This window comes from Choristoneura fumiferana, chromosome 12 (genome assembly GCF_025370935.1).
Source record: "Choristoneura fumiferana chromosome 12, NRCan_CFum_1, whole genome shotgun sequence".
Taxonomy (NCBI): domain Eukaryota; kingdom Metazoa; phylum Arthropoda; class Insecta; order Lepidoptera; family Tortricidae; genus Choristoneura; species Choristoneura fumiferana.
In genome coordinates this window covers 8,713,848-8,726,400 of record NC_133483.1, presented here as the reverse complement: position 1 = coordinate 8,726,400, position 12,553 = coordinate 8,713,848, and the positions used below count along the sequence as shown (strand labels likewise).

Genomic DNA, 12,553 nt, shown 5'->3' with positions numbered 1-12,553 from the left:
ATCTAAGAAAACGCTTGCTTTAAAAATGTATTAGGGTAAACCGCCCTAATTCCGGTCCCGTCCTAATATCGGCCGTGTCGAAGAAATCGTGGCGTAAATTATGCTACGTGAAATAATGTTAGGATGTTATTGCACCAAAATAGACTTTATGTCATACACAATAGACAATACCAACATGGCGGCGTTCTGTGAATCCCCTCAGTCGGTCGGATAACCGCACAAGCACAAGCTATTGACGATGATTATTGCACCGAAACCGATTACATCAGAGACGAGTTGAATGCTGGTTTTAATAAACCAAACATTTGCTTAAGAGTCCCTAAGATTCCTACAAACTATTGTGAATAAGAACAATTTCTGATGAATGTCGACTTAGCTCCGAACAAAATACCACTGGGCCCACATAATTGCAAATCCTGCACTGGCAAATGCAAATTGGAAATGATTGGTTATTCATTTCATTCACATCATTACTCCGAGAGATACGTCAATGTTCTCCATCAGCAGTAATTTATGTTATGTATGTGTACCTAATTATGTTATATTGTGACATTGATTTTATTGTGTTAAAACGTGTTTTTAGATGTTGATTTTATTTTGTTAAATTTACATGTTTTTTAATAATTTGATCTCGATTTTACCTAATCAATAATCATTTAAAAGACTGGTAAAAATATAATATGTTGACAAATCGATGTATGATGTTTTTTTTTTCGATTAGGTAAGCCCTCTTTGTTCACTGCTGCTCACTGTTAAAACCAGTGCTTAGCCATACATTTTGCATATGCCGATATAAGAAAAAAATCTGGTCGGCTTTAGGCAAAAGGGGCGGATATTGGGGAAAATCGGAATGTATTGATAAAATAAATCATATTAATTAAACTACTAGGTTAGTTTCCAAATTTTACGCACCAATAAGAAGCCAATTAAATTTCACAATAGGAAAAAACTATGTTAACACCTTATATAACAGATTGAGATATTATGAGTACTTTAAAACAGAAAAAGGTCAAACGCGCCGATATTAGGGTGGTTTACCCTATTACTTTGTTTTTTATTTTCATCTTTCTAGTTTTATAGATAGGTAGATTCATTTTTTATCACGCCATGTGTATCATATGTACAGTCTTCAAAACAATGTAAATGCAAAGTTTTAAGTTGGTGCCATTAACTATTCGTTGAGAAGTTTCATCCTGCAGACTATCCTGGCCGCACCTGGCAGTCCCACCAGTGCTGCTACTTCAGCCACCTTTACGAAAGAGTTAGCTATGAAAAAAATTTTTAGTGGCCAAATTTTTTAGCTTCGAAACTCGCCACTTTTTACCGTATGTTTAGCTAATTTTTCTTTGGGCAAGGTGGCAACACTGCGTCCCACCAGAATTTCACTACCAAATTATTGTATCGTGACCGGATATCCGGACCGGATATACATATAAGTATACCAAATTTCAGCTCAATTCCATTAAGTAGTCAAAAAATGGCTTGCAAATTTACAGGACATATACTCGTATACACACATGTGAAAATAAATAAAAACAAGTAAGTATAAGAAAACCGTCTGCGTCCATATCGAGTATAAGGCATAAACTTTCTTGCACCATTTTATAGTCCAGGAAATTATGAATTTACCATCTGTAAGCTCCTAAGTACCTACATAACAAGTGACCAATTCATATTTCCATTGGTTGTAAAATTAAATATGTAATTGTGATAAAAAAAAAAAATTTTTAATCGTACTCCCAGATCAACAGCTGAAAAATGTTTAAATCTTTTAGCTACCATGACTAGTAGGAATCGCTTTATATCTTGTACCTATGTACCTAACAGACAACAGTAACGGAGTTGTGAAAATACTAATTGGAGTCTACCTAGTAAGAAATTTGGTAAACTCCACAAAAACTTCAAAATTTCGTAGCTGATCGTCATCGCTGTCAAAGACGTCCAACCGCCCAAGTTTGAACTTAGTTAATGGCATGGCAGATGGCAGGCCACGTATTCTGACATTCTGACTGACGATACGTCAACTCCGACTTGCGTATGAACGGAACACGAAACGTGAATTGAATTTATAACAATGCAGTATATGGCGAGTCAGGAGTGCGGCGCGTGCGGGGCGGGGCTGGAGTCACGTGCAGACGAGCGTGGCCGGCTGCGGGCGCCGCACATTCCGCCACCCGTGCTCGAGCGCGCCATATTTTGACGCCGCTCGTCATCACATGACCTGGGTTGCCAGATGCACGGATGTATAAGAATTCCCGTATATCATCAAATATCTGGGGACAAATATCGATTTTACCAACACTGTACTAAGGTATCAGCATTGCCGAATTTTGTTTTGAACTTAATCGGGAATTTGATGACAATTAGAAAGCAATGGAAAACCAATTTTATTTGCCGGTGAAATTACTGGCACTTGAGGGTTAATCTGTAGGAAATAGGTAAGTAAATTATTTGTCTCTTTTTACGGTAATAGTCATTATTACTTTACTTATCAGTTATCACAAAAACTTCAATTCATTTCTCCTTACGTAGGTAAATGAACGATCTATCCCCCGCTTCCCTCCACAAAGTTTTACAAGATTTGGTATTCATAATAATAATTTATTTGTCAGATAACTAGATCCAATGGTTAGTGGTCAATGAAGACCCCACTATCTATATGTGCGTGCTCATGGCTTCGAATAGGTTAAAGGTTTCCCTGTATGCGGATAGCTCAGTGTCTTTTTTATACTGATGGTAAGATGTTGTTTTTAAAATATTTTTAGTAAATTGGATAAACGACAGTTTTATTCCTTGTATCCAGTCGATTTTATTCGAGAATTCGTGCATATTAGTCTGGCAATCTTATATATGCCTAAACCCGGCCGGCATTCAGTTCAGTTCAGTCGTTAAAGTCAGTTTAGTACGACTGCTCACTTGTTACGGCTGTGTGTGACCGCGAATCTAAAACGACTCGCCGCACGTTTTGTGTATGCAGGTCAACGGAAAAACAACAACCATATACAGTGTGCTTTACACAAAAATGGATTGCGAGGACCTCACTTAGACTATTTTGTGTATAGTGTGTGAAAGGTTTATTTACAATCGCTAATTTGCGCGATTGTGCATGTGTTGACATAGTGATCCCAGTTTGACGTAAATAATGGAAACTAGGCATTACTGGGCAGAGAACGGGCATGCCGTCAAATATGAAAAGTAAGTAAAAATCTGGCTTCGGGCTGATACTTTTGATTGCGAAAAACAACCTGCAAGATTTCATGGCGTGAACATTACGTATCTTTTTGGATTTCTTTTAAGGTTTGGCTGTGAAAGCAGGTAGGTATGTGTATATTGTATAATATTGAAGTCTGCAGGTTATTGTTATCAAAGTATCTTTTACGCTCGTTTCACCTACTTCTTGCTTGAAAAGAAATCATGACCTATCTACAATTAATAAGTAGATACTCGTTGATAATTCTTCGAAAAAAAAAAGACCTAATAAATGTTATGAATCATAAGTTATTTTATTTCTGATCTGACACAAACAAAACAATGTTTTTTCAAGGAGATGCCTATTAGGTGGTGGAACAGTTGGTATACTTACCTACTCGCTGTAGGCATACCGCTCTAATCCTGCAATACATTAATGATTTGTAACTTAAGTACACCATACTAGTACTATTAGTTATTCGGTGACCATACTAGCACTAGTTCTTCGATAGATTTGTCTTTATTCTCTACATGAAACCAAACCATTTTAGTTCGTTAAATTATTAACACAATATACTCTCAAGTTCGGGGGACATTGACCCAATGTAGGATAACTTTAGCCCTTATGATGATCTAACAAAAAAATCAAAACATGTTAAGTATCTAAAACCAACCATATGGCAATGTGCCAAATTTTAATGCAATTATAAAACCTGAACTGTTTGTTAATCCCAATGGCCAGTTACCCTACGGTATTTACAGCTCGCCTCCTTGACCTCTTAACCGGCCAATTTAGAGTGCAGTCATTGCCAAAGGCAGGCCGAAGAAATTGTATATTTTTTTTTCAATCCATTGGGTTAGTACCCAACGTCTGTGTTTATATAGTAGGTACTTAAAGAATAATAATTAATGCTCATAATTATAATCAATAATCATAATTTAGACTTACCTGGACTTCAATGGCATAAAATAAATTCTTACGAAACAAACAATTATTTATTAAGAGAATGAAAGAAAGAGAGAAAGAGTATGAAATAGGTCAATTTCTAACCGAGTATAACATAAAAATTAAATTTGTTTTAGACGCACACATGACATATCTAACCAGCTGTAAACTTTGCATTTCAAACAAACTTGTAAATAAAGAAAAACAGGATATGAAAAAATGTGTTGAAATAAATGCATAATTTCTACTTATTCAAATTGTTATCTGATCTATCAACCTATTAAACTTTTAAGATTTTCAGTTTAACCAGCGATTTTGGGGCATCATGTACCTCCCGGCGCCCCCATACCTACTAGTTTCCTATACATAATATAAGCGTTCTTACTAAGACGGCGAATCACGTTTTGTTGGAAAGCGAAGCACGTGACTGAAATATTTCATTGGACCCAACGCAAGCAAAACAATCGCAAAAGGAAAATTGTCAAGTCAATGCTAACTCAATCTTAAGTTAAAAACCCCTAAGAGCAAAGTATCCTAAAATGAACCCTCATTAAATGATTGGCAGTTGGCACCATATAGATTGGCGCCCTTTTAGCCAATTTAAGAGATTCTCGCGTTACGAGTAAAATCATCCGAGTAGCAATCATTCGGTAGCCCCGCAAACCGCAATCCACATATAGCTAACTTGGATGATTTTACTCGTATTGTGAAAACCCGGATCTACCCTACTATGAGAGTGAAGAGGTTGGTTGATCCATACACTAAAGTTTATCCTTGTCTTAAGAGTAGTGTGTAAACTCACTTAATACATTAACAAACATTCCTGGCCGGCCACTAAAAGAGGAGTGGTGATAATTGATCAATATGGACTGATCGTAATATCTATCATATCTATGACTGATACTCTGATATGTGTGATACAGACCATTAGATAAACGTGTTTTACAGCTTGCTCCATTACGGCAAGACAACTTCCACACTAGGATTTGGGCAAACACGTGAACTAAAGATTCGTGAAGAAAGTCCTCGTCGAGTAATTTTCCAAAAAATAAATAACACAGGAGGGAGATCTCTAAAACAAAAAGAAGTAAAATAGGATTTCGGTATAAGTACCGACCCAACCACCAACGCCAACGAGAATCTTATTGTCCGCTTTGATGTTACTTTTATACACTTTCTAACCAAAACACCTTTTTTGGGTTATTTATTACAATGATCTATGGTTGGGTAAGAATCATTTGATTCAAGAAAGTTGGGTCGGTCGATAATGCAGCAGAAAGTTGAACTTATATATTTCTGTTCCTTTGAAGTTAACGGAAATCAAAAATAACACGTATATTAATATAATAAGTTACCAGTAAAGCTTAAAACAGCACAGTTCTCATGGCCATTGCATCTGGGCTATTGCCTTAAGGGCTACGTCACTCGAGTTCAATGTTGTTCATGCAAGCATAAGTATACGTACATCCAGTTCAGTGTGATACTTATGTTTATGAATCATGTGACGCGATGCGATCCTCGCCACGTAGCCCGATAAGATAACCTGTTGTCATCAGGATCGTCGACAGAAATCAGAAACAAGGAGAAAGATGAAGAGAAAACGTGCTTCAATAATATTGCTGAATCATTTAGGTTTTATTCAACAAACTTCTTGATCGATTGACCTAACCACACTTGAACTATCGTAGTACCTATATGTATCACATAATGCATAATCCGACCCTCTGGTTACGTATTGAAAAAGAGTACCTACTATGTAAAAGGTTTAAAAGCTTCATGAACGCTACTCAAAAGCTGCGTTATACGGTGCTTAAATGTCTTCGTCTTTGTCGTTACTATTATATTAGCGTGATGACGACCACACACACTATTTGTATCCACACACTACTTGCTTGTAGCAGCTCAGTCAGATGGACGAAAAGTGGAACTGGACGGAAAACCAGCGCAATTAACCTATCACGAGAATACGAGGATACTTACGAAAAAAATAGTATGTAGCCAATAAGACACCAATAAAATACGTGTTATCCCTTCATGCGGTGACAAATTACCACTAAATATAAAACAGTTCTTGACACTATATTGTAAGTAAATGTTACAGGGATCATCATAAAATTACTCTACCATAATGAATGAATGACATGTAAGATAAGATCTAACTTTGAGAGTGACAATTCAATCCACATCGAAGGTTAGGTTAATCAAAATCGTATACCGTGTAAATCATCATTGAAGTGAAATTGATAGCTTGAACTTGGCTTGACACGCTCAAAAAATAAAAATAAAAATATCTTCGTAAAAGTCCTGGTGGAGTATAGTATAAATACACATACTACCACATACTAATCATTTCACGGAATAAATCATAATTTACATTGCTATATTACATAACTATTTTGCATTACATTGCTGTAGTTATAAAACTTCCCTCTTCTCTTGCATGTAGTAAGTAACGTGTTTGTATAAATAAATAAACAAGTCCACGTTACAAATAAAAAGCTTGGCCTTATTTCCATATCAGTTATTTCCACTACTATTTAAAGGAAGGGCTTTTTTCCTATATCCAATTCAAAGGTAACTTTCGTTTTAATCAAGTGTCATTTCTTAGAACAGGAAACAGAGCGAGCTTGTTGGAGCAGAATTCAAAAAAATCCATTTTTGCAAAACTAAATAATTGTATTTATTTATTATTTCTATTTCCCCTATTGAACACCAAAAAATGTTAACAAAAAAACTACTACTTAACCAACAATAAACTACTCACTATCATGAATAGTTAATTCCGGCTTTACTCATCATTCCGCTGAAATACAGACCAAATCATTGGAATAAGTTCGGCCTTCATAGTTCCCCACGCTCGCCACGAAACGTCTGATATTTTGAGAATTTGTCACCGTATCGTTTAACCAAGAACACCGAAGCTATAAGGGTAACATGTAATTAACTAATTATGTGTCTCATGGCCTACATACAATTTTTTTCGTACGTATTTATCCTCGTATTGTATAGTCTTATACGGATACAAATATTTGTGAAGTCGTCACCACGATAACACAATAGTAACGATAACGATGTAAAGATTTAGCCACTGTATTTATCAGCTTCTTAAAAAAACACAACAAATGAAATGACAAATGGAAAAAATCCGGTTCATAAATAATCTATCGGCTGAAAGTAAAAACAGAGTAGTGAATGAGTATAAAATTGAGGATAAGCCCTCGGTTTCGAAGATGGAGCAAGAATTCTCTGCAGAACAGGATACTGGAATTTATATTCTTATAAAGGACAATATACCATTGTTATTTAATTGTTACTTGTTGTTGCTCATTTTGTAAAAGAATATCTATTTTTTATTTAAATAAACATTTATTCCATTCGATAACGTAGCCGAAGTAACAAAACCTATACATAGAGGCATTGACAGTTAGTGGCGAAAGCGGGCTACTAGTAAGTACTTCGTGAACCACGCAAGGCTACGTCCACAATTCCACGAATGCTTTTTTCACCTCAGCACCTCTTATGAGAAATCAGTGAGCAAAATCGCATTTTGCTCACTCCGTGAGACAAAGTAACTTTTTAATTATTTTAAATGCTGAGTACAGTGTTGGGTCTACTCACTGAATTCCAAATATTTGAACTTTACTTTGATCTGTCATTTCACTTCAACTCGAAAAAAGCAAGAGATAGGATCAAATTTGTCGATTACAAACATAAATTTAATTTTTGTATTAAAAATATCGAATATTTCCAAAATGTAAATTTATCTTTTAATAAAGTATGCAACCTCGTTGCACGAAAGCCGCTTCTCTTGTTTTTTTTTTTATAACCGTATACTGCCTCTACGTTAAATTCAATGATTTTTTAACAAATCTATTTATGTTATGTAATAGAAATCTTAACATATTTAAAGTTTAATTGTTCATTTCAATTACCCCGATGAGGCTTTTTGCAGGTGTGACATTAGTACAAGAAGTTAGATTGCATGTTATGAGTATGCGATTTCTATTGTAGCTACTGGACTCTTTTTATGGTTTTAAATGTAATTATTACATTTGACGGATTCTATTTAAAAAAATGTGTTTGTTTTGTAAACAGTGGGTATATGTGGTTTTATTCTTATGTTACATTTAAATTATGTTCTCGCTGCTGAGGTGAAAAATTGTATGTGTCACACGAGACCAAAGTTTTTTGCATCTCGTGTATTTCAATCCCTTGCTGATCTCAGGATTCTAACCTAGAAACACTCGCTAACGCTCGTGATTCAATTATAGAATCCTTCGCTTACTCGGGATTCAAAATCAACACTCGCAACAAAAAACAACTTTGCTCTCTTGTTGCACAAATAACTATTTTTAATATTCGCACTTTACCGGGACTTCGACATTAACGTCAACGGGGTCTCGACTACTACATACAAGAAACACAAGCAAAGTTGACCAGGTTTCAAGCATGTAGGTAGTCATCAGGATCTGATTTTTGAGGGATTTCGGGGTCGACGTTTTGTATTTGAACTCCGTAATCGCTTTTTTATTAATATAACTAGCCATTGGCGACAACTTAGTCTGCGTTCCGGAATTTCGCACTTTGCCGGGATAAAATTAACCTGTGTTAATATGGAACAGTTAGTCTTGTAATAGTGAAAGAATTTTCGAAATCAGTTCATAAGTTCTAGAAATTACTTCTATATTATATGGAAAGAAACAAAAAAACACAAAGCTTATGATTTTAGCCTCTTTATTATTGTTGTAGTAGTATTTATAGATACTGACGCTGCTCGACGCCACTAACCCGACGGAATGTATGAGCCTGTAACTTCCATAATTTAAAGCCAGGTTTACACACGCCTAAAATTATATGAATAAATTATGATTGGTTTTTTGGAGTCTTTTTGTATTTTTTATTTCAACTCCAAATTTGTTACTTTTACGGGTATCCCGTGAAACCATATCGAAAATACATACTGAGACATGGATGCACAGAAATATGCATGCTATGTTTTCTGTGCATCCATGTCTCAGTTTGTATTTTCGATATATGAATAAAATTTTTCACTGCTCTGTAGCAATTTCTTGATATTTTTTGGTATTTATTACCATTATTACTTTACATCAAAATAATTTTAGACGGAGGTCTGTCTGTGTTTAATGTGGGTATTTTGCTTCCCTATTGAACAGGGACTAAAATTTGATTGTGTTGCAGTAAAGATTTTAAAAAAGCATGTTTAAGCTTAACGTTTTCCTCTGCTGTGTACACGCTTCCTCTCACAATGAGAGGGCTTGAGCTATAATACTTCTCACGCCCAGTGCGCACTGAAAACTTCGCACACATCATGCATCATGCACACAATATCGATCAAAAATTGTTGTCATCGAAATCAGTTCCCAGACGGCGAAGCATGCACTATAAAAAAACTAAATTAACAAGTAAGGTGAACTGTGACCTTTCATTAATTGACTCGAGAAATCTAGGTCATCGGTCATACATTGGTCGATGATGATAAGATAAGATAATTTATTTTTAAAACATGAGTAGGTAAGCTTGATGTCTTCGATATTTTTTAATGACATTTGTGAAAATGTAAGAAGAAGAAAAACCGTGTTCAATTTAAAATGCGCAAAAAGTAAGACATATCATCTTTCCAGTTCATTTTCACAACCAGTCAACCAAACCCTAAGATTTACACCATTTTTTGTCAAGACTTTTCATGTCATTTCAAAAATCACCTCCACAGCTTCTTTGCCTGCTTTACATAATCACGTAGTTTTTCGAGAAACCTCAGGAGAAAACGCACAAATTATTTGACATTGTAACATTCATCTATGTATAAACAGTGACGAGATTTAGAGCAATATATAACATTAAACGTGCACCTATTTTTACTTAATCTTGTTACAATTCCTCATTTACAATTTAAATCTCGCTATCGTGTACGTTCACTCATAATATTCAGATCAGATCGGCTAACAGGGGCGACCTGACGACAAAAATAAGTCGAGGAATGGAGTAAGGCAGTGACCGAAAACTTGTCTTTATGGTCTTACCACGAGAAACTTAAACACATTTTAGACAGAAGTTTTTAATAATAATAAAATCGTTTATTTCAGACCACAAAGAATCCATAGTTTTGTTAGTATAATTGACATCATATAAACTATGTTAGTGGCGAATTTAAATAATTATAATATTTTAATCAATTAAATGTAATAATTAATATTAAAATAATTTACAACTAAACTTTTGATATAGTTTCTACGGAATAAGATGGGTGAGTTTATCCATGATTGTGATGCAATGAATGACGCTGATGATGATTTGTCAAAAATTAAACATCGGGAGTTTCTTAAAGGTGGCCATGGTATATATCCCGTAGAAAACATGTCCAATGTCTTAGACAGCCTAAAATCACGGTTTTTTATAAACAGGTATGTGTAATACAATGGAGTTTTCAATTTTATAACAATGTATAATAAGTTAAATCGCAACCCATTTCAAGATCAATGCTTTTTAAGTTGCTCGATTTAATAAGGTAATAAATTTATTACATAAAAAAATTTACACATAATTTGACTCAGGTGTAGTTTCTGAAAATAGGGCTTGTAGGTAGAGTTAGAAGCTTGGCTCCACACGAGATCTGATAACTTTTTGACATTGCGAGTAATATGGTCTCGTCGTTTTTGGGAATTCCCACGGGAATTTTCATTAGTTATCCTGATATTCCCACGGGATTGGGATATAGTGTCGAAATTTCAACCGCTAGGATTAGAGAAATTAATATAATGTAAGTACAGTCAAGGGCAAAGATTGTACACGGCCTTAATGTTCAGTGCATAAAGTCGTGTATACATATTTTTTTAACTTTGGCCGTGTCGATAACTGCCCTTTGACTGTACCTACTCTGCGTGCGAAACCGCGCGGGTAGTGCAGCCTCGTACCTACATCCTTCCTTTGGGAAAGACATAAGAAATAATTACAATTGGACACTGATGGCCTTTGTAAAGTACATAGTGAAAAACTAGTAGGAAAACTCGGAGATTTTTTCCTATATTTTTCCTGAACATCTTAAGCTCTAAGCAATATATGTTGTAAGTTTCAAAAAAATATTCCAAAAAAGTATCTTTGGTAGGCAGGAGGCTAGAGTAAAAATAAAGATGGAAAATGCACATGCCATAAGCTGACGCATAACACCCAGGTGCACAAAAATATGGAAGCGACAGGTTTGGTGTAGGGAGTGTATCCTCAGCTTTAACTACATCGTAACGCACGATTTTACAAAGTCACTTTCATTTATCGGGTCGTATCGTAAAAATACATCGCTAGGTGTGAACGAGCGCTAACACGAGACCGCGCGACGATAGGGTTGCCAAATCATGATGCGAGACATTTTCGAGAAACGTTTGTATACTTGTAATAAGTGCAGTATAAAATGATTCTGCCCATGTTTGGCCTAATCGATTTAATATCAACCTTCCACCTTAACCACATTTACCTTACCTGTGGACCTTACGGACCACAAAATTTACTGGTAAAAACCATCAAGAACTCAAATCTCAGTGTCAGTTCCACTTCAGCGAAACTAAGAATTATTGTAACTTTTTAGTGTTTATTGAAATAAGAAAAGAATACGTTCCTCACCAGTCGATATTAATACGTTCAATGCTTAATATAATAGATACCTAGTGTTATTTCAATACGTGATAGTAAACCATTTTGAGACCATACAGTATTACCTACTTACTATTAGTGCAGATTGGTCTAGTCCCAAAATTTCCCGACAATATCGGATTTCCCTTAATGTAGCAACCCTCGCCAACACGAGACAGCCGCGCGGGGGGCGGCGGCCTTGCACGCGCGCGCCGCCGCACGCCGCTTAAAAACGTGACCGCACGCACACTACCGCATCCACACACATGCACGCTCTGAATATTACGCGCGCGCCGGTATACCCGACTTTTATATATCAGCTCAGCTCGGGTTATTTTTGATTAATTAGCGGGTTCCGATTCCGAGTCCGAGTGACTGGCACGTGTGAGATTTATGTTTGTAATCTGTTTCACTTCGCTGAGTGGTATGGTATATATCAATCCAATTTAAATGTATAAAGTGTAAACAAAACAAACCAATTTTATCAAAATTCTTGTATAAACACCCAGTGGATCGAATCAATAACACATTCATGTATAATTCGTGTCTTTTAACTAGACTATTTTAATCCCTTTTTTTCACGAAATTTCACTTGATTTCAATATTTAATTTTTATTTGAAAAATCTTCGTCAAAATCTGACGTTATTTCTTGAATGAAACATGGGTATAATTTGTTATTTTATACCCTGACCTGACCGACCATTCAGTACACCAGTACCCTTAGTGTAAGTTTTCGGTTACAAAATACGTCTCGATCGCGTTCGCGTTAAAATCTC

At 35.6% G+C, this 12,553-nt stretch overlaps 1 protein-coding gene across 2 annotated transcripts in view; it reads left to right on the top strand.

The window, feature by feature from the left end:
• Positions 1-2,870: 2,870 nt before the first annotated feature.
• cwo (transcription factor cwo) overlaps positions 2,871-12,553 on the top strand; it is a 44,946-nt gene continuing 35,263 nt past the window's right edge. For both annotated transcript variants that reach the window (XM_074095193.1, XM_074095192.1), the window contains exon 1: positions 2,871-3,195. In XM_074095193.1, coding sequence (XP_073951294.1) covers positions 3,143-3,195 — 53 coding nt within the window. In that variant the 5' untranslated portion in view covers positions 2,871-3,142. The remainder of the gene's footprint in view (positions 3,196-12,553) is intronic.